The sequence below is a fragment of the Somniosus microcephalus genome, chromosome 2 (assembly GCF_052327205.1).
Source record: "Somniosus microcephalus isolate GS21.2 chromosome 2, FLI_Smic_1.0, whole genome shotgun sequence".
Taxonomy (NCBI): Eukaryota; Metazoa; Chordata; class Chondrichthyes; order Squaliformes; family Somniosidae; genus Somniosus; species Somniosus microcephalus.
The window spans coordinates 124,162,700-124,186,684 of record NC_140988.1 but is presented as its reverse complement, the minus strand read 5'-3'; the positions used below and the strand labels follow the sequence as shown (position 1 = coordinate 124,186,684).

Below are 23,985 nucleotides of genomic sequence, written 5' to 3'. Positions count from 1 at the left end.
GCATGAAGACGGAAAATTGCCACTTTCACGTCAAAGCACTGGTTTAAAGGAATCATTATTGTTAAATTGTGCGTGTTTTTCACAAGGTATCCAAGCATGTGATACAGTCTTAGAAGCAGCCTCATACTAATTTATGGTTCTATTGCCTTTTATAGTTATAATACTTTTGAGAGGTTGGGCAACAGTCATAAAGGCACATAAAATGAAATATTTGAACAATACATTTAATGTGGTATGACTATAATATTCCAGTAAATAAACAGGTTGTAATTTAAAGGTCAGTAATGCTCTATTACAATGATTGTAACAGGTTATCATTATGCTTCAGACTGGCCACTGTTTGCTTGCAAGGCAGGTATTGTTTACAACATTACTTTGTTCACAATCAATTCGGCATATCTTTCATTTCACCATCAGTACCAAAGTATCTTGCTGTTAACAGATGTGTGCCATGCAATACAATATTAGACATACAGGTTTTAACTGCTCACTATTGCACATTTCTCAAATATAGTGGCCCCTATTTATGAGGTTGAAATTGTGCTGTACTATATTACCGAGAAACACATTCATTCTCATGATTTTAATGAAGGCATTAACTTTTTTAAATAGTGAATTTCATACAAATGTGTTAATGCATTCCTTATGATCACACACCATTTCATCTCATAGTTTGAATCATTCAGTAATTGAAAACCCATGTAAAATGCTGCAGCATACTTTTAGTATGCCTCACAAAATAGTGCTCCAAAGGTGGTCTAATGTATAACTCATTTATAATAACTAAATGCAGTTCTTACCTTACTATACGATATGCCATCAAACACGGAGGTAATTTCTGCTGGTGTTGAGACATTAACAATGATTGGATGGGATGATAACAAAGCATCATCAGCCATTACGGACAAAACGTCATCTGGAAGAATCTGATCCAACTGTGAAAGATAATATCAGAGATGTTACTGATCAAACCAATCATGCATAGCTGTACAATAAGTTACTTTACAGGAGGACTGGGTGATGCGCATTACCTGCCAGTGTGTGAACTTATAAAATAAGAGACGCTAATAGCTGCTTTCACTGGAAAAAAAATAAAGAATTCCTAATTTATCATCATTCATTTTAATTCAATGTGCATATTTGTTAATTTACAGACAGTAGCTGTGGTAACTAAGTATGGACAGCAGCGGTATATCCAAATGTGCATATATTCACTCAGTGAAATGTAACAATTTAGGTAACTGGCACTTGAAAGTAAGTCATTGTTGTTTCACTTCACAGACATGCATCATTATTAAATGAAGCGCTTTTCAAAAACAGTTCGCTGATTTTCAGGACTACCGATCAGTTACCTCACCCTTTGATGTAAGTAACCTTGTCAACTTGTAATTTTTTTTGTTCCATGGTCCCTTATTTCCCATCCCAAACACCTTGCAGGATATTAATCACCCTCTTCCTGCTCAGAGGACAGCGAGTTGCTAATTTGTTAACTCATTGTGAACCCACCTCTAAAATGGTAGAAAAAGGAATTTCCAAAGAATGTGTTAAGCATTTGTATGCAGATATTGCACGATGTAATTTCAGAACCTAAAAGAAAGACTGACTTACCATTAACCAATCAGGTTCAGCTGCATTTACTCCAATGTACTCAAAGAAACTGGCAAATCCTTCATTCAACCACAAGTCATCCCACCAATCCATGGTCACAAGATTTCCAAACCACTACAAGTATAAATACATGCGTTATTGACATGATAATGAGCTTGATAAGTTTGGTTTCAGTACATTTGACTTCAAACAAAAAGAAAACCAAATGAAACATGTGGAAGTATGATATCTGCGGATTTGCACAACTACAGGAAACTTTCGATTAACTGGCCACTAAATAACCGGAACGTTCTATCCACCGGCAAAATTCAGGAGTCAGTTCAGATAACTTTTTTTACTTTTAGTTACTTTTTTTTTTACTCCATTTGTGGCTGTGCAAGCGTGTAGCTGAAGCTGTTGCTAAGCTACAGAGATGCTTGCAACTTGTGCCAATTGTTTTGAAGCTGTAGGGTTTGTTGCTTTATACGGAGCTCTGAGCTCCGTATGTTTTACTATAGCGTTCGGTATTCCGGCATTGTTGATGGACCGGCACCAGGTCTGTCCTGTCCGTGCCGGATACCAGAAAGTTTCCTGTATATCCATAATTTGTACCTAGATCTGATGGCTCCAATGATTTTCCATGCAGGAAGATGTGACCTGCGATCAAAGTTCAACTTATAGTATGCCTTTAGGCAATCTTAGTTGTGAATTATAATGCACTCTTTGATTATAATGTAAAAATAGGTGAGTTTACTTTCTGAGCCCCACATTCCTCCGTTGATCCTGGATTGTAAAGACAGTGCCTGTGCAGTGTAGCTCGGAGAGAAACCAGATGTAACTACATATGCTAAGCTTTCACAGGATTTTTCAGGTTTACACATGCTAATGAATGGCCTTCACATTAGGACAATGTAAAATATTAAATGGCCCCTTTCCTGCTTGAGATAGTCTTCATTTTGTTAGTACAGCAAGACAAACTCATGAATCAACAGCAAGTAAAGGAATATGGACTCGGGGCAAATGTTACAGTTTTGTGCTTGCAGCATTGAGCTTTGTGGCAGGAGTGCAAATAAGCAATTCAGTTTGGGACATGCTGACCTCAGGACCCAAATGCCTGATATGGGCTCCAGTTATGAAAAGATCTTTGCCGAAAGTGCTAAATTGTAAAATTTAAATCATTCTAGTGTCAAAAGCTACAAAGCAGACTTGTGTCCTGAATGTATGTCTATGACCATGGAGAGGAAATTTAACCCTTACAGACCTAGTTTTTGAGCATATTTATCTTTCAAAATATGGACACATGTATTGTACAATGGATTCAACAATGTTTTTGCCACATACTGAAGAGTAGCATTAGTCAGATGAAAACAAGAAACTTGCACCATATTTCTTAGCCAAATCAATTCAAAACCCCACAACTTGCAAAGAGAAAATCTTTCTTAAATGGCTCATAACTTCTGCCCATCTTGTGCTACTGGTGATTTGATTGCAATATTTTTATTTGTTAGCTGTTTTGCATCTTGCACCACTTGTAAACCATATTGAAACAAACATAATATTGGCCCAGAAATTCGGGTCGGGTGCTTCCCGCGGGTGCAAGCCCCCGACCTGCACTTACCTTGCGCGTCGGCCGTTGAGCTGTAGGGCCCCATGGAATTCCGATCCGGGGCCTGGCCCAGCTGCCGGCGCGCAGTGCTTGCGTGTCCCAGGGGCGCAGTTAGTTCGATGCGTCCCCTGGGATCACGTGGGCCATGGGCAGCCAATCGGAGCAGGGAAATGCCCATTCATAAGTCTTGACAGGAAGAGCTGTCAAGACTTATAAATACTATGGCCCCAAAATAGCAGTAAACCTTCAAATAAATTTTTAAAACATCACATTTTTTAAATAAACTATAAATTACATTAAATAACTATTTTAAACAATAATTTAGAATATAAAATTATTATTTTCAAAAATTTAACGGGGCTAAAAATAAACTTACCTTGCTTTAAAGTATTTAAAAATAATAAACCTGTGGAAAAAATGTTTTAATTTTAATTAATTGACCACTTACCTTGTAAAAAGCAGGCCTTATGTCTGCTTTTTAAATTTCTAAATTCTAAAGACTTACCCTCACGGAAAAACCTGTAAAAAAAAACGTAAGTTCAAAGCGCACGCGCAGACTCCCCCGCACACGCGTTTGACCTCTGAACCCCTATGTTCAGAGGAACGGAAGTGCCGGTTTCCCGCGCATGCGCAGTGCATGCAGGAAACCGGCACTTCCATCGGGCCTACAGGTGAGTACCCCGTGCGTACTCACCCGTGGAGACCCGAATTTCTGGGCCAATGAAAATAAATCAAGGCGGCTGGAGTTCAATAAGCCTTTCAAAATAACCTTTGAGATACATCCAAGAACAAAATAAGGTATGAATAAGCACTCTCAGCCCACTTAAGTTATCTTATAATTTAGGCCCATATTCAGCACCTCACAGGCCATTCTCATCTCCCCTCGCCTTACCCTTAGTACTAAGTCAGCATTCTTTATTTCTAGTTGAACTAGGACTCTTTCAGTGGGTTTTCTTAGTATTTCAAAAGCATCAGTATTAATCAAACTTGGTGTAGAGGGCTTTTCAATAAAGTAACAACTCTACATGGTAGATAGTTGCTCTTTAACTTACAAATTGTTTAGTTTCCTTCTCCTATACTCGGATCCCATTTCTATCCCATGCTTTAACACAGAACTCCACCTCCACTTCATGTTTTCTCTTCATTATCATCTTAAAAATTCAGCAGCATGTCTCCCTTAACCTTTTTATCCAATGAGTATTTATTTTGTTAGATCCCTTTTTTCATAGTTTATTGATTTAGGTCTTATCAACATTATCTCCTTTTAAACCTTGTCAGTGTCTCTATTTCTCTTCATAATTATAACTAATTTTGGTTAGTGGGAATGCAGCAATTCCAGACTGAATAGGCGAGAGAGAAAAAAACCATGCCTCAAGGAAGGCGCAGGATAAATTTATGATCTAACATAAGTCTTGAAATAGATCTTATTATCTGCAGCTCATTATAAATCCATAATAATATACAAATTGGGCATTCCTGAAAACTGAATGTTGCATTCTTACAGTACCTGGTGAACAAGCTCATGGGCAATAACTGAAGCAACTCGTTGCTGATTGTATGAGGAAGATTCATTTTCATCAAACAGCAGGTTAGTCTCTCTGTAGGTGATCAGTCCCCAGTTTTCCATTGCACCAGTACCAAAGTTTGGGATGGCAATCATATCTGCAATGCAGAGTTGCAGCAAAAAGATTTACATGATAAAGTGAATACAATGTACACATTTCTATTATTTCAGAATTGCAAAATAAACAACTACAAGGACCCACATAATGAACTAAATATTCAATAGATTTTGACCTGCAGTTCACAGCTCCCATTTTCCTTTGTAGATTACCAAATGCTATATTTGGCATTTAATGATTAGATGGAGATGGTCTTTATTTTATGATTAATATTAAATACTAATTTCAATTAAATTTTATTTCTTACTTTAGAGAAACTGATTAATGTACCGATTTCAAATTGAATTCAGTATTCTCCGAGGCTCTTTTTAGATTTAGAAACTATTTGCGATGGGGAAAAGTAGAAAATGGAATTTATTCTACAAATGAGCGATACCTAATTATCTCTAGCTCATTAGATGCATTCAATTCCACTAGTTCTCAAACATTTTAATTCCTGTAATTCCATGTTTTGTAATGGTTAATGTTACTAGGTGATTGAGACAGGAAGTGCTCAGAGAAGACATGAACATACTGCGGATGTTGGTATAATGAACAGCATGTACAATGCATGTGATATTAAAAAAGTGTCTATATCCTTTCTTTGTAAAATTGGTCAGGAATGAGTTAAAGGATTTCCTAGCTAGTAGATTAAATTTTGTATCACATTGTTAACCATCAACTTTTTTTTATATATTAAAATAGTTCATTTAAAAAATACTCACTAAGATTCTATTAGAAATGTGGAATGTGCTTAATTTTATTCGACTGGGTGAGCGGTCCTTTATCTCGCTACTGATAGGCTGCCATCTTGAAAATCCCGGCTGCCATCTTGAAAATCCTTGCAACAGCACTGCCGAAGCCCATAACGGAACACTGACAGTCGTCTGCGGCCTTGGCCGAGTGGCCTTTCTTCAGCTGTGACATGAACAATTAAATCTAGATTTTCTACTTTTGGTGTGGTTTAGACCTGAATGGCCTGTGAGGAGATTAAACAGACTTAAATACAAGTGAGCTGTTTGCATCAAATTTTTCAAAGTCAGCTCATTAGCATTGCTTTAGTTGCAGATTTGGATGGGTGCAGCAATGCAAATAGGAAATTGTATGCAAGTGAAATTTAAAGGGAACTTGGTGGGGGGGAAACAGTTGGTAAACAATTCTTAAAGACTTTGGAAATGGTGTTAACTGGGTTTATGCTGTTTTTCCAGGATTTCTGCGGCTCTCTACCAAAGTTATGACAGATGAGAGGGAGAATCCCCGTGGAAATTCACCCTCGATTATTTTAACTTTAATTTGATTTTTTCCTTTCAAACTTTAAAATTAAATTTAATATGTTACACACCATTTTCTTCCTCTTGGCTTTGAAAGCTGGTATTTCAGCAGTTTTATAATTGACATGGTTATCTCTCAGACGTGACATGGTCAAATCTATGACACACAAATGTGTTAAAACAGGAAAGCACTCTGCCAAATGAGTTTATTGATCAGCAACCTTCAAAAGTAATCCATTGGTTGTTAAGTGCTTTGGAATTCCTGTGGACAGGATAAGACGCTGTTTCTTCCTATTGTATAAAGGATGGTTGCATGACCCACTCCCTGTATTGTGACTGGCCTATGCTTCCATCACAGAGTAGAATAATATATTAACAATACACCAGAAGTGAGCCTGTAGCTTAGTGCTGCCATTCTCGCCTCAGAGTCAGAAGGCGTAGGGTTTGAATTCTGCTGCAGACAGCAAGCGGAACTCCACCTCCGAATTCTGGGTTGACATGCAGCAGGATACTTGCGCCCAGTGGGTGTGGGTGCCTTGTCATATGGGTTGTGGGAGCCCATGAAATCATCCCACCATACAGGGCCAATCACCTTATTGGCTGGATTAAAGATGGTTACAGCCATAGAAGGAGCATTAATGGCATAACCTAGCAGACTGTTAATCAGTCTGTGAATGCTTCCACCACTTCACACTGTTCTCCAAGGGAAGAATGTGAAGATACAATTAAATAAAAACAATATAACAATAATGTGGGCGGATAAAGAAAAACAAAAAAGGTAATTGAATTGGTAACAAATGTGGCTGATAAGTGATCCAAGACTATTGACAGAAACAACAGATAAATAACTACATTTTTTGACTTTGTTTCTTTACCATGTTGCAATAGTATAACCATTTGTAATAAACAAAAGACAAAAATTACATTAACATTACCTAATTTAGGAAGAGAATATCTTATATTAAAATATTGTTCAAAGTAGTCAAATGCTTTTTTCAGAATAGTTGCTGCATACAATGCCGTATGACGCTGCTCAGGCTGGACATAAATTCTCAGCTGAAAGATGAAAACAAACAAAAATAGAATTAAACAAATAGTGTTACTGAATTCAGTTTATTCTATATAAGAAAATCCTTTATGACCTTACAACTTTCAAAATAGAAACAGATATATTCCCTTTTCTTACAGTAATCCAATCCCAGATGCGATTTGAACTCCATAGCCTAGAAATCCAATAAAGCCCGAAAACGTGCGGTGCCGTCACAAGGCGAGGTTTGCTCTGTTATTTTGGCGCTGTCTGCTGATTTGAATGATTGGAGCGCACAGCCTAGTAGATCGCGCTACATCAGGTTGTGCGCTCAACAGGAGGCCCATTGTAGTGTGACCGTAGCATCCCTGGAGCGAGGCAGCCTTTTCTTAAGCAAGGCTATCATTTTAGAAAGCAGTCTCGAGCCCTTAAAGCGGAACTGCCTTCTAAAATAAAAGTAAAACTCATTTAAAAATAGGCAGTCTTTAACCCTTAGAGTTCAACTGCCTTCTGAAAAGAAAAAAACATTAAAAATAATTTGAAAATGGCAGTCTCCAGCTCTAAAGCTGAAATGCTTTCTGCATGTAAAAAAGTGGTAAAAGTGCTTCAGCGCTAACACAAATAGCTCAACAGGCCAGGGAAAGAGCACCCAGGGTCTTGCAAGCAACACTCCAGCTTTGTGCAGCAGGTCAAAAGTGGAAGAGAGGTGCTCTACCACAGGGGGCCAGGAGGCCCTCAAGAAAGAAGGACGTGGGACCAGATCACCGAGGCTGTCACTGCCAGCAGTGTTGCCCCCAGAACCTGGCTCCAGTGCCCAAAGAAGTTTCATGACCTCAAGACGAGTGGTCAAGGTCAGTGAATGCATCTTCAAAAGCTGTCTCCTACCAACTGAACCACTAGCCTCACACACTGCTCAATGCATGATCCCCACCCCCCCTCCCCAAATCACTCACCTACCAATAATCTGTACCAAACATGAGGCGCACCTCACATTCCTAGCTTCGCCTCACCCCCTTGGAGGAGACGGTGCTGGCCATTCTTAGCAGGGGGATGGCTGAGCCCTTGACCAGCAGTGGGGCAGAAAGGATACAAGATGCTGGTATCCTCATGTTATCCTCCTTCTCACATCCCACTTCCCCCTCATCACACAATCTCTTCTGATGTACAAGCTGCACATGGTGTAAGCATGCACTTTCCTCCCCTCCGGACAACTCTACCCTTGTGTCTTCCTCATTTCAGACACTCAAGAAATGCAGCCTGCCCAGCCAGTGGTTGACCAAGAAAGAGAGGAGAGTGAAGAAGAAGAAGAAACACCGTCACTTGATTTCACAATCCCAGCCACCAGCTCAAGGTCATCCTGCAAGGCCATCTGCAGTGTCCCCCAAGGCTTCTGAGGATGCATCTTCCACCAGCCAAGCTGCAGCCACTGGGATGGCACTACATGACATCAGTAGGATAGGCAAAGGCAGATGCAAGACAGTCACTAAGGGAATGCACAAGTGTGATTAGTTGATTTTTAACAAAGAAACATAGAAGATAGGAACAGGAGTAGGCCATTCGGCCCCTCGAGCCTGCTCCGCCATTCAATGCGATCATGGCTGATCATCCAAATTCAGTACCCTGTCCCTGCTTTCTCCCCATATCCCTTGATCCCTTTAGCCTTAAGAAATATATCTAACTCCTTCTTGAATATATTTAATGAATTGGCGTCAACTGTCTTCTGTGGTAGAGAATTCTACAGGTTCACCACTCTCTGGGTGAAGAAATTTCTCCTCATCTCAGTCCTAAATGGCTTACCCCTTATCCTTAGACTGTGACCACTGGTTCTGGACACCCCCGCCATCGGGAACAGCCTTCCTGCAACTAGTCTGTCTAGTCCTGTTAGAATTTTTTAAGTTTCAATGAGATCCCCTCTCATTCTTCTAAACTCCAGCGAGTATAAGCCTAATCGAACCAATCTCTCTTCATACGTCATTCCTGCCACCCCAGGTATCAGTCTGGTGAATCTTTGCTGCACTCCCTCCATGGCAAGAACATCCTTCCTCAGATAAGGCGACCAAAACTGCACACAATACTCAAGGTGTGGTCTCACCAAGGCCCTGTACAACTGCAGCAAGACATCCTTGCTCCTGTACTCGAATCCTCTCGCTATGAAGGCCAGCATACCATTTGCCTTCTTAACCGCCTGCTGCTTCTGCATGCTTACCTTCAGCGACTGGTGCACAAGGACACCCAGGTCCCATTGCACTTCCCCTTTTCACAATCTATTGTCGTTCAGATAATAATCTGCCTTCCTGTTTTTGCCACCAAAGTGGATAACCTCGCATTTATCCACATTATACTGCATCTGCCCAATCGCCCAACCTGTCCGAATCATACTGGAGTTGCTCTGCATCCTCCTCACAGCATACACGCCCACCCAGCTTTGTGTCATCTGCAAACTTGGAGATATTTCATCTAGTTCCCTCGTCTATATATTGTGAATAACTGGGGTCCTAGCACCAATCCCTGTGGTACCCCACTAGTCACTGCCTTCCACTCGGAAAAAGACCCGCTTATTCCAACTCTTTGCTTCCTGTCTGCCAACCAGTTTTCTATCCAAGTCAGTACCTTACCCCCAATCCCATGTGCTTTAACTTTGCATGCTAGGCTCTTATTGGATGCATGCATATATAGATAAAGTAGGCTTGAAAAGTTTGCTTTGTGGTGGCTTTTATCTCAGCATTGTGGCCAAGAGGACGCTGTGATGGTCAATAACAGAGGGAAGGTAAGGTGTGGGACATATGTTGAAAGGGGAATTGGGGTTGTGATCACTGGTATCGCAGGCAATGATTTGATCCCGGATATCCTGGCCAGAAAGGGGCTATCTGGGCTGCCTCTCCCTCTTCTGCTTCCCCCTGCGAGCATCTTGTCCCCTTTGCTGCTACTGCTTCATCTCCATGTGTCCCCCAGGACTGCGAGCAAGTGGTCTTCTCAGGGCCAAAATACTGCAGATGCTGGAAATCTGAAATAAAAGCAGAAATTGCTGGAAATACTCAGCAGGTCAGCCAGCATCTTGACCTGAAACGTTAACTTTGTTTCTCTCTCCATGGATGCTGCCTGGCCTGTTGAGTGTTTCCAGCATTTTCTGTCTTCTCAGAGGCCTTCCTTTACCATCCAAAGCCTTGCAAGCATCCAGCAGCACTCCCTGCACACTAACAACTTTTTAAATGTATTGTTCCAAGCCAGTACTTCAATAAAATATTTAAAAAATCACTCCAAAAAGCTGAAATCCAAACTTACCTGAAAGGTGTATATGTATCCCTTTAAGAAGCTACATGCACATTCTTCCATGCATGGTTTGGAGCAGGCGTTATTGCGTGTGGCGACATTGAAAATAGCAGTTGTCTGTCAAATCAGGTGTTGCAGACTGATTGATGTCATGATCTGCGCATTTGAATTTGAGAGGCCAGCACTGGCAATGGCAGTGCTGTGTAACAGTTGCATATTGAATTATCATTGGCCCGCAGACATCTGTAAGGAATACCTATTATATTCACGTGATCACATGCTGAGTTGTCATTGGCCTGCGGGTATCTGTAAGGACTACTATTGTTTGGAAGACCCAGGCTAGGGGTCCTAATGCCAGGCTTTCCCCACTGTGCTGCTATGAGTAAGATCAGACCTAATGCTTAATAAAAGAGTTAAACTGTAATACTCCGTTGTCCTGCAAGTTATTATTTTTGTACAAAGTGTGCAAAACAAGACATGGTGTCAGAATAGGGATTGTAAATGGACATCATTGGAGCTCCCTTGCCTCAAATCGATTGGGAATCTTTGAACTTACCTAGGGAATGGCGCAAGTTCAAGCAACACGTGGAGTTGATGTTCTCGGGTCCGCTAAAAAGCAAAGGGGAGGAAGAAAGATGCAGCTACCTACTCCTGTGGATCGGAGAAAAAGGGAGAGATATTTTTAACACATGGTCTCTCACTGCGGATGAAGCAAAGGTACTGAAAAGTTATTTTGACCATTTTGAATCATAGGTGATGCCCAAGACAAATACGATATTCGCTAGGTACAAGTTTCAGGAGAAAGTACAAGGAGCTAGTGAGTCATTTGAACAGTTCGTGACTGAGTTAAAACTGCTGGTAAAAGACTGTGAATATGCAGATAAAGATGAGATGGCCAGAGACCGCATTGTGTTTGGAATACATTCAGCTAAAGTGAGAGAGAAACCTTTGAATGTTGGGTCCGGGCTAACGCTGGACAAAGCTATGGACATAGCTAGATCGCACGAGATAGCCCAGGCACAGTTGAAAACACCATAACCGGCACCACGAGCAGCTCGCATGAACAGACAGTGCACGCAGTTAATAGACACACACCAAAGAACACCGCCCAGAGAGCGTGTTTCAGAACAGAAAGAGAGAGTCCTAAAAATGAGCGACACAGACATAAAACGCTTCAAAAACTGTGGATATTGTGGAAACAAGATGCATGGAGAAAAGGAGCACTGCCCCGCCAAAGGAAGGCAATGTGCTAAATGTGGTAAACGGAACCACATTGCTAAAGTTTGCAGGACTGTTTATGGAAAAGCAGCACACACAGTGAGTGACAGCCAAATGCCAGATAGAGAGCCAAATGCAGAGGAACTGTTTATTGATTCTGTGTCACAGAAAAAACAGATTTCAGAGACTGAGCAAGCCTTTGCAGATATTGAGATAGGAAAACAGGGCACAGAGCTTAAGTTTAAACTAAACACTGGAGCTCAGGTTAATGTAATTCCTCTGAGTATCACAGCTTGAAGGATGAGTGTGAGCTACAGCCCACCTCATGCAGACTGACCGGCTAGCGGGGTGAGCAGCTCATTGTAAAAGGCACATGCATGATGAAATGCAAGTACGAAGAAAGCGAAATGATGTTGGACTTTTACATTGTTGACACTCGAGCACCTCCAGTGCTAGGTCTAAAGGCATATTTAGACATGGACCTCGTCAAGCTAGTGCTATCATTGACAGCACCAGTTGAGAAGCAGACAGTCATGGAGGAGTTTGCTGACGTTTTCAAAGGAATCGGACTATTCCCAGGTGAATGCACTATTCACCTTGACCCAGCAGCAAGCCCTGTGGTTTGCCCACCGAGAAGGATACCCCTTGCTCTACATAGTCACCTGAAGGAGGAGCTGCAGAGCATGGAGAATACAGAAATCATCGTCCAGGAAACAGAACCGACAGAGTGGGTCAACGCATTGGTAGTGGTTGAGAAACCATGTACAGGCAAGCTCAGAGTCTGTCTCGACCCCAGAGATTTGAACAAGGCTATCAAACGCCCTCACTACCCTCTACCAACGCTAGATGACATCACACCCAAGCTAGTGGGAGCACGTTACTTCAGTGTAATGGACGCACGATCAGGATACTGAACTATCAAGCTCACGGAAGAGTCATCTAAGCTAACAATGTTCAACACATCATTTGGACGCTACCGATTTCTGCGTTTACCATTTGGTCTTATCTCAGCTCAGGCTGAATTCCAGCGGAAGATTGACGAAACCTATGAAGGCCTCGATGGAGTAGTCGCAATCGTAGACGACATCCTCATCTATGGCAGGAATAGAGAGGAACATGACAGGAACCTCCGTGCGATGCTACAAAGATCACAGGAGAAAGGTATCCGGCTCAACCCCGAGAAAAGCATAATCGGATCCACCGAGATCAGTTATTTCGGGCATCGCCTCTCAACTGATGGCATTAAGCCGGATCCAGAGAAAATCTCCGCCATCAAGAAGATGGAGCCGCCGAAGAACTGCGCAGAGCTAGAGACAGTACTAGGCATGGTTAACTACTTAGCCAAGTTTGCCCCGAACCTCTCCGAAATCAACGCACCCATGCGTCAGTTGCTCAAACAATCCAATGAGTTCCTGTGGGACAAACAACATAACACAGCATTTCAGAAAATGAAAGACCTAATCACCAGAGAACCAGGACCAGTTCTTGCCTACTTCAACCCCAACAAAGAACTCAGACTACAAGTGGACACGTCAAAGTACGGACTAGGCGCAGTATTACTGCAAGAAGGAAAGCCCATCGGCTACGCATCCAGATCGCTCACAGACCATGAAATCAACTATGCTCAAATCGAGAAAGAGCTATATGCAATTCTGTTTGGATGTAAGCGTTTCCACCAGTAAGTCTATGGCCGACAAGTCATTGTGGTATCCGACCACAAGCCCCTCGAGTCAATCATGAGGAAACCACTAGCTGCAGCCCCACCAAGGCTACAGAGAATGATCCTTCAGCTACAGAAGTACGACTTCACAATCATTCACCATCCAGGCATAGACATTCCTGTCGCAGACACGCTCTCCAGAAAGTCTCTTAGCTACCAGGACAGCAGCCTCAGTGAAGGCATGGATGTGCAGGTGCACATGGTGTACAACAGCTTACCTGTGAGTGACTCAAAACTGAAGGAGATCCGAGCAGGAACAGAGAAAGATGCACAACTCACACTGCTGAGCAAAGTCATACATGAAGGATGGCCTGAGGAAAGGAGGAAATGTCCTCAGAGCATATCTGAATTCTGGAACCACAGAGACGAACTGTCACAAATCAACGGAATCATCTTCAAAGGGGAGAAATTCATCATTACTACCAGTCTCAGAGAAGATATGTTGACAAAAATTCATGCTGGACATATTGGCATGGAAAAATGCAAACAAAGAGCATGTGACATTATGTTTTGGCCTGGAATGTGCAAACACATTGAGGACATTGTCGGAAAATGTTCCATTTGTCTAGAGCGCCGCCCATCAAATGTCAAAGAGCCCATGATACCTCACCGTATCCCAGACAGGCCCTGGCAGGTCGCGGCAATGGATCTGTTCACATGGAACGAGGACTACATAGTGACTGTTGATTACTACAGCAGATTTTTTGAACTGGACAAGCTTCACAGCACCACATCTGCAGCTGTGATCACAAGCTAAAGGCAGCCTTTACCAGGCATGGCATGGTAGAGACTTTAGTCTCAGACAATGGCCCCCAATACAAATCAAAAGAGTTTGAGTCGTTTGCCAAGGCATGGGATTTCACACATGTCACATCAAGCCCACATTACCCTCAAAGTAATGGCCTTGCTGAAAAAACTGTCCAGATTGCAAAAACACTCATGGACAAAGCCAAAGCGGACAAAAGAGACCCCTACATCAGTCTCCTTGAGTACCGCAACACTCCGGTTGACAACTTCAAGTCACCAGCACAGCTGTTGATGAGCCGCAGACTTCGCTCAATCCTTCCAAGCACCAACCAGCAGCTGCAGCCAGAGGTCATCAGCTGCAAGCAAGTGCATGCAAAACGTGTACAGAGACAGCAACACCAAAAGAGATACTATGACAGGTCAGCTAGACTACTGCCGCCGCTGCACAATGGAGAATCCATCAGAATCCAGGAGCATAACTACTGGAAGCCAGCAGTCGTCATCCAGCCAGCTGACACTGAGCGATCGTATCACGTCCGCACCCCAGAAGGACAGGTGTACCGCCGCAATCGCAGGCACCTCCTGAACACCAAGGAACAACGCCGTCATTCCGATGAGAGGATCAGTTCAACAGTGTGATGAACAGAGCAATACACAAAACTCATCATACTTACCTGAACCTAAACCGGAACCTGAATTGTTGACCAATTCAGGAGCATGCTCAGTTTCATACCACACAAGGTCAGGACGAGAGGTCAAGCCTAGAGTTATCCTTGACTTGTGAACTGTCAAAGGGTGTAGGCGGATCACTGCCCTAAAAAAACTGTACATCGTTATTGAAACGTTGAGATGTTTTCAGTGCTAGTTAAATGCTGAGTTTACTTATATGTTTATGCTACCGAGAACATTATGTAGAAGAAAGGTTTAAAAGTAATGCATAACATTTTTCTTTTAAAAGGGGATGTAACATTTGCATATTGAATTATCATTGGCCCGCAAGCATCTGTAAGGAATACCTATTATATTCACGTGATCACATGCTGAGTTGTCATTGGCCTGCAGGCATCTGTAAGGACTACTATTGTTTGGAAGATCCAGGCTAGGGGTCCTAATGCCAGGCTTTCCCCACTGTGCTGCTATGAGTAAGATCAGACCTAATGCTTAATAAGAGTTAAACTGTAATACTCCGTTGTCCTGCAAGTTATTATTTTTGTACAAAGTGTGCAAAACAAGACACTATGGACCTCCCCAAAATGGTGTATCTCGTGCCGGAAGCGAGGTGGCAGCCATTTTTTCCCCTGAAATATGGCTCAAACACGAGGCGGTAAGATAAGAGAATTGGCAGCATCTACATACATGCACTTTTCCAGCATCACAGTATAGTAACCAGGAGCAGGAACTTCGGCTGATTTTCCCCTCCCTAGCTCACAAGCACGAATGCCAATTGCAGCATCCCAATTGTTCAGGCCAGCTAACTCATTGCAGACTGAGGGTTGAACTTGTGATCATTCTGATATGTATAGCTGAGCTCCACTTATGTTAAGAAAGTCATGAGGTAGAGCTACAAAGTCGTAACACCAGTGTTGATCGTTCAACGCCAAGTCTGTTTAGACATCATGGAGCCATTATATATGACACTTAAACCAGTGGGTGATCCCGACCATGCCACACACAATGGAAGTCATTTTGACTTTGTGCATTATCATCCATTTTACATCATCACACAAAGTCAGAATTACCCCCAATCACTGTTATTGCAATACCATTTTACCAGTCGGGTCATCAATGAATTGTTCTTTATTTAGTTACCTCGCAGCAACTGCTATGTGAAAGAGACAAATCTCTGCAGTGTGGGGGAAGTTCCGATTTTGCAAAACAATGAATACTTTGGCATAAAAATACTAGCTTGTTCCCAAGACATTAAATAACTCACAGGGATTCCGTTTGATGATATTCTTTCTTCAAATGCAAACTGATGAACAGCAAAACAGACCAAATAAGTACTCATTTTGACGGATATTTTAAATGTTGTTTTTTTCTGGCCACCACCCAGATCTTCCTTTTTCTGGAAGACAAAGAAGCTGATTAATTCCACTCTCCACGTAGCATTGACACATCTGTATGTTGGATTTGATTCAGTGTCTTTAATTGTACAAATATATATATGTAGATATATCAGATGTCACAGTTTAAAGTGTCGAAAGTATAAAAGAGATAAGGCTAGTTAATTACGACTATTTTCATCAAGATCAGAACCTTCAAACCTTCCCCCCCACAACACCTCAAAGAGCAGGATCTGGGGCTTTACAAGTTAATATCAGTTTACAGAAACTTCCCTCAGCATTATCCTATTTAGATCACTTTCCCGTAGGAAGTACTTGAACAGTGGCCTTAAAGGGTTAGGCCAGACTAAATACAGCTCCATCTTAGCAGCTAAACATCACAGCTGGGCTCCAGATTCTGGATTGCCTATGAGCAGCACCACAGCAGATCAGCTGGTAAAGAGAAATTCTGATTAAACATACTCCCCATTTTCCCATAAACACACCTGTCCATGTGCTTCAGCAATTCAAGGCCTATGACTGCACCAATTTTATTTTTGAAGTGTTATATAATTACCTCAAATGGCATGTTTGAAAGTACTTGATATGGCTCATTGTGTATTAAAGAGATGGTGTATGTCGCTTTCTTATTGGGCTCATCGAAACAAGGGAACGATTTCCGTGCGTCTGTTGGTTCATGGTCAGTAGCTGCAATGCTCCTGTTAGTAAAACAACATTTTTGAAAATCACCAGAAAAATCAAAAACAACAAAATCACTCTGGTAACTAATTTTTCCAAGCTTTTCTGACCAGGCGTTTTTCAAGCTTCTCTGATCAGGCATTGCTTAAAAGTTCATTAAACCTACATTCTAAATGAAGCCTGAAGAAGCACTCACTACTGTAGGCAATCTTTATTTTTTTAAACCCAGTTGACCAACCACTGCACACAATTTACTTGTGTTTGAAAATTACAGTCAGTCGCCTTATTATATCTGGTTATTCGGAAGCAATAATGAATCTGGGAACAGGATATTCCTACTGCACGCGATCACTTTATTTGCCAGGAAACTGTGTTGCATTCATTTATTTTGTTTGTTTTATTAATAAAATATACTAATTAAATCATAGAGAAAAGAGAATGTGAAATTGGTTCCACTAGCCAATTTCTGCTCAGCATAATTGTTTCAAGAGTTCTTTTTATTGTCAGCATCTGTTACACGAACACAAAGTGCAGATTTAATCCGTTGAAACTAATTTGCACAAACCTTCCTCCAAATGACTCTCTTCAGTCACTCAATTCTTTCAGCAGTCTGACATCTTTCTTTTGTGGGAGTTAATCGGCTTGTATGATTGTGTGAAATGGGGGTGTAACAATCGCACCCCCTTGCGACCAGAACTGTACGTGTCTTTTGCATGAGTACTTCAGTCTCTCCGAAGGTAGACCAAGCCTCATTATGAATCATTAAGTTGCTTTTTTATGCAGCACATGAACATACAGAAGAACAGTTATGATCAGAAAACAATAGAGCAGGATGGAGATGGGGGAAATATTAACCAGAGTGTGACAGGAAGGGACAGAACGTTTGAAAATAAGAGTGCAACAGAAAATGGGGCCAAAACAAGGAGAAACGGTAAAAAGACAAAGTTAAAAGCTCTATATCTGAATGCACACAGCATTCATAACAAGATAGAGGAGTTGATGGCACAAATAGATACAAATGGGTATGATCTGATCACCATTACAGAGACGTGCTTGCAAGGTGATCAGGGCTGGGAACTGAATGTTCCAGGGTATCTGACAATTCGGAAGAACAGACAGAAAGGAAAGGGAGGTGGGGTGGCTTTGTTGGTAAAGGGTGGGATCAGTGCAGTGGTGAGAAGTGATATTGGATCAGAAGATCAAGATGTAGAATCGGTTTGGGTGGAGATAAAAAAATAATTTGAAAAGGTCTCTGGTCGGCGTAGTCTACAGGCCCCCGAACAGTAGCAACACTGTTGGACAGAGTATAAATCAACAAATAATGGAGGCCTGTAAAAAAAAAAGGTACGGTAAAAATCATGGGTGATTTTAATCTCCATATTGATTGGACAAATCAAATTGGCCATGGAAGTCTTGAGGAGTTCATAGAGTGCATCCGGGATGGTTTCCTAGAACAGTATGTAATGGAACCAACCAGGGAGCAGGCTATCTTAGATCTGGTACTGTGTAATGAGACAGAATTAATAAATGATCTCATAGTAAAGTATCCTCTAGGAAAGAGTGATCATAGCATGGTTGAATTTCAAATTCAGTTGGAGGGTGAGAAAGTTGCATCTCAAACCAGTGTCCTGATCTTAAACAAAGGCAATTACAATGGCATGAGGGCAGAACTGGCTAAAGTGGACTAGACACATAAATTAAAGGGTAAGACAGTTGAAATGTAGTGGTGGACATTTAAGGGGATATTTCATAACTCTCAACGAAAATATATTCCAGAGAGAAAGAAAAATTTAAGAGAAGGGAGCACCATCCGTGGCTAACTAAGGATGGTATCAAATTGAAAATGAAGACATACAATGTTGCCAAGATTGGTGGGAGCCCAGAGAATTGGGAATTTAATAAGAGAGATGAATTATGAGAGAAAACTGGCAAGAAACATTAAAACAGATAATAAGAGCTTCTACAGGTATATAAAAAGGAAGAGGGTAGCTAAAGTAAACATTGGTCCCTTAGAGGATGAGACAGGGGAATTAATAATGGAGAACGGGGAAATGGCAGAGACTCTGAACAAATATTTTGTATCTGCCTTCACAGTAGAAGACATGAAAACCATCCCAAAAATCAAGGGGCCACAGGGAGGGGAGAACTAAAGACAATCACTAGGGAAATAGTACTTGGTAAAATAATGGGACTAAAAGGCAACACGTCCCCTGGGCCAGATGGCCTGCTTCACAGGGCTGCAGGGATAGTGGATGCATTGGTTGCAATATACCAAAATTCCCTGGACTCTGGAGAGGTCCCAGCAGATTGGAAAACTGCAAATGTAACACCCCTATTTAAGAAAGGAGGGAGACAGAAAGCAGGAAACTATAGACCAGTTAGCCTAACATCTGTCGTTGGGAAAATGCTGGAGTCCTTCATTAAGGAAGCAGTAGCAGGGCATTTGGAAAATCAGAATGCAGTCAGGCAGAGTCAGCATGGTTTTATGAAAGGGAAATTATGTTTAACAAATTTGTTGGAGTTCTTTGAGGATGTAACGAGCAGGGTGGACAAAGGTGAACCAGTGGATGTGATGTATTTGGATTTACAGAAGGCATTCGATAAGGTGCCACATAAAAGGTTACTGCATAAGATAAGAGCTCACAGAATTGGGGGTAATATATTAGCATGGATAGAGAATTGGCTAACTAACAGAAAGCAGAGAGTCGGGATAAGTGGGTCATTTTTCGGTTGCCAAACGGTAACTAGTGGGGTGCCACAGGGATCGGTGCTGGGGCCTCAACTATTTACAATCTACATTAATAACTTGGATGAAGAGACCGAGTGTAATGTAACCAAGTTTGCGGATGATACAAAGATGGGTGGGAAAGCAAGTTGTGCAGAGGACTCAAAGAATCTGCAAAGGGATATAGACAGGCTAGGTGAGTGGGAAAACATTTGGCAGATGGAGTATAATGTGGGAAAGTGCGAGGTTATCCACTTTGGCAGGAAAAATAAAAAAGTGAATTATTAATTAAATGGAGATTACAAAATGCTACAGTTCAGAGGGACCATGGGGTCCTTGTGCATGAAACACAAAAAGTTAGCATGCAGGTACAGCAAGTAATCAAAAAGGCAAATGGAATGTTGGCATTTATTTCAAGGGGGTTGGAGTATAAAAACAGGGAAGTCCTGCTACAACTGTACAGGGTATTGGTGAGACCACACCTTGAGTACTGCGTACAGTTTTGGTCTCCTTATTTATGGAAGGATATACTTGCATTGGAGGCAGTTCAGAGACGATTCACTAGGTTAATTCCAGAGATGAGGGGGTTGACTTATGAGGAGAAATTGAGCAGGCTGGGCCTGTATTCATTAGAATATAGAAGAATGAAAGGTGATCTTATTGAAACATAAGATACTGAGGGGGCTCGACAAGGTAGATGCAGAGAGGATGTTTCCCCTCGTGGGGAAATCTAGAACTCGGGGGCACAGTTTTAGAATAAAGGGTCGCCCTTTTAGAACGGAGATGAGGAGGAATTTCTTCTCTGAGGGTCGTAAATTTGTGGAACTCTTTGCCCCAGAGAGCTGTGGAGGCTGGGTCATTAAATACATTTAAGGTGGAGATAGACAGATTTTTGCAAGATAAGGGAGTGAAGGGTTATGGGGAGCAGGCGGGGAAGTGGCTTTGAGCCCAAGATCAGCCATGATCTTATTGAATGTCGGAGCAGGCTCGAGGGGCCAAGTGGCCTATTCCTGCTCCTATTTCTTATGTTCCCATCAGCACAACTTGTGCTGGATTCTTACTGTGCTCCCGCCTGAAATCGGGCCGGATTGTGGCAGAGAATGATTGAATTCAGGGAGTAGACCCTACTGCTGCCTCACTCCTGAGTAGCACCTCACTCCCCCACCCCGCCAAGACTCACTGGTCACTCCTTCCCCACCACCACCACATGTAAATGATGGCAGAGAGCAAGGCCCAGGTCGCTGATGCATTTTTCTTGTGTGGGCCTGTTACTGCTACTTCCCAGGACCAACAATGGGGAAGGGTGCAGTATGCCCCAGAAAGAGATGATAATGGAATGGCCCCGAGGTTCCTCCATGGAGGTAGAGGGCTTGGTAGTGACCTCTTCGCTCTTCATTTCACACCCCCACCCGACACTCGCCTGCTGAAGACTCCGGTTTTGGCCGAGCTCTTCAGTGACAACGAGACATTTCTTCCAATCTTTGGTAGGCTTCTGCTCCTTTAATACTGACCCCTCTTCTTCTGGTGCTCCCGTTGCAGCAGAATTTCTCTCTTCTGCAAAGTCAGGCTCCCTCATGGTGGCAGCAATCCCTGCGGCCCTCCCCCCACCCCAACTGCAGATCCACCAGCCTAACTTGACAATGACCCCTGCTGAAATTAAATGAATAGAGTTGTCACCACAGCAAAGAGTGTGAACAATCAGTGAAATGTTAAACTATCTTTCATTCGCTCCACCATAGTGGATCAGACAATCCTTAATCTACATCTACAAGCTGTGCTGTACTGTGAACATAACCTTGAGAGCCAAGACTAGCTCGATAATAGCATTTTTAACATAGGGTGAGAGGCTAAAATCCTAAAATATGATGATGAATCTGCAAATCCATAAATTTTTACAAAATATACATGGAAAAGATACTTGCAGCAAGAAAAGGATAAATTAATTGTCATTCTCTTTTATTGCCTGTATTTAAATTGTTTTATTTTAATGTATTTTTATTGTACCTTCTATGGTTATTGCCTGCAAGTGTCCACGTTGCATTCAGCCACCAGACTACTGTTACCAGGGAAGGAAGGGCAGACGGAAGGGAAAAAAGAAACCTAACATATTTACTCTATAAAGATGAAAGATTTAATTGTGCATTATATTTGGAGTTATTGTGCAAACACTGCTGCAATTCTGAAAGGCTAATTTAATTTCCAAGCTCCACTGCAACAAATTACAAACTCCTGACTTGAAAGCTCAGTCTTATTCAGGCTTCTGCTGGATAAGAAAATAGGTAACAAAATAACAAATTCTTAAAATTAGTCAGTCATTCAAATTTGAGCAGATTATTATAGCTTAGTAATTACTGCTAGTAATACTAGCATACTGCATTTGGTTGGCATTCCTGTTCATTATTTTAACAGTCATTAATTAATTTATTTTAAATAAATTAATGCCTCTGTTAAAGTAGCAGACAGCACAATGTCAGATAGAATCATAGAAAGTTACAGCATGGAAGGAGGCCATTTCGGCTCATCGTGTCTGCGCCGGCCAACAAAGAGCTATCCAGCGTAATCCCACTTCCCAGCTCTTGGTCTGTAGCCCTGCAGGTTAGAGCATCCCAAGTGCACATCCAAGTACTTTTTTAAATGTGGTTAGGGTTCCTGCCTCTACCACCCTTTCAGGCAGTGAGTTCCAGACCCCCACAACCCTCTGGGTGAAGAATTTCCCCTCAAATCCACTCTAAACCTTCCCCCAATTACTTTAAATCTGTGCCCCCCTTGGTTTTTGACCCCTCTGCTAAGGGAAATAGGTCCGTTCTATCCACTTTATCTATGCCCCTCATAATTTTATACACCTCAATAAGGTCTCCCCAGCCTATCCAGTCTTTCCTCATAGCTAAGATTCTCTACTCCCGGCAACATCCTTGTAAATCTCCTCTGTACCCTCTCTAGTGCAATCACATCTTTCCTGTAATGTGGTGACCAGAACTGCACGCAGTACTCTAGCAGATTAATGTTAGTCATCTGCTGATATTGCCAACTGTAATTCATCGGTTTATAAACATCTCTAATAAAGCTGGATGCAAATAGAAATAAGCTTTATTGTAACAAATCCAAGCATCCATTACAATATACTCATTATTATACTTATCTGAATCGCTTTGTCTATGTGGCATTACCAATATTTCAATAAGTTGAAAGCTTGCTTGAAGCAAATAGCTCTAATGGCACTATTTTAATTATTTCAATCCCTAATATTTGGAAATGTGGACAAGTGTAGTTACCTCAGTGCTCTCAGGAAATTTGTAATACAGGTGAACATTACCCAAAAGTGCTTCACTTTCCTGCGCAAAATGGAGGTGGAGTTGGGGTTGGGCTTCAAAACAGACTATTCTAAATAACAAAAATGACCCATCTGGCTCAGTTACAGCTTATTATGTGGAGATTTGACCAGATTTATTAAACTTCCCGTTTGTGTGTTCCAGATTGAACTCGAACAAGTTGACACATCCAGGTGCTGTTGTACTCCAGGGTCAACGATGAGACAACTCATTTAACAGAGTCCCTTCTATGTCTGATCAGTTATCGCCAATCTTCAGATTCTGAGGTTTAGAATGGTTAATAAAACCTTTAAAACCATGAGATTGTGGGGCTCAAGAGGAAGATGAAAGTTAAATAGTTTCATTTTTTTCTCTGGAAATAAGACATAGCAAGCACAATTTCAGTATCTGGTTTCTACAAAAATTGCAGTGCGTGAGATATTTTGCAAATTAATGTCCCTTATTGCCTCCTATTGCAACAAGATAATAAATATTAAACATATGTTTTGACAAAGGCTATTAAAATTGATAAAGAAACGTGAGTAAAGCTTATTATAGTGATAACAGTAATCCATACGTAAACAGTAGAGTATGATTTAAAAAGATGGTTTCTCGCCTACAAGTTGCTGCTATAACATACTGAATGACAAAGCTTTTTCTTCTTTTATTATAAATTTTGCAGTTATGATGCACAAACTGTTCTGCAAGAGTTGCATGGCTCGTGCCCCAATTCTGACTGTATGTTTAACACTGATGAAGGGAGATATTTTCCACCTCAACAAACATAATCTTGATGATTTTTGTATAATCAGCAGTTTGTCGTCATTAGCAAGACCTTTTGGAAATGGCAACCTTAGACTACGAATAGAAAGAAACAGAGAAAGAAGGCAAGAGAGAAGAAAAAAAACACTTGCATTTATATAGCGCTTTTCACAATCTCAGGACATCCCAAAGCGTTTCACAGCCATTGAATTACTTATTAAAATAAAGTTACTGTTGTAATGCAAAGAAATGTCGCAGCCAATTTCTGCACAATCAGGTTCCACAAACAGCACAGAGATAAATGACTAGATAATCTGGATTTTAGGGATTTGGTTGGGGGAT

At 41.6% G+C, this 23,985-nt stretch overlaps 1 protein-coding gene across 1 annotated transcript in view; it reads right to left on the bottom strand.

Annotated features, from left to right (window-relative positions):
* Positions 1–23,985, bottom strand: part of enpep (glutamyl aminopeptidase) — an 88,701-nt gene that overhangs the window by 43,421 nt on the left and 21,295 nt on the right. Inside the window, exons 2-7 of the mRNA XM_085962215.1 lie at positions 16,727–16,868; positions 16,041–16,172; positions 7,061–7,181; positions 4,701–4,855; positions 1,609–1,722; positions 801–935 (exon numbers count right to left, since the gene is read on the bottom strand). Coding sequence (XP_085818341.1) covers positions 801–935; positions 1,609–1,722; positions 4,701–4,855; positions 7,061–7,181; positions 16,041–16,172; positions 16,727–16,868 — 799 coding nt within the window. The remainder of the gene's footprint in view (positions 1–800; positions 936–1,608; positions 1,723–4,700; positions 4,856–7,060; positions 7,182–16,040; positions 16,173–16,726; positions 16,869–23,985) is intronic.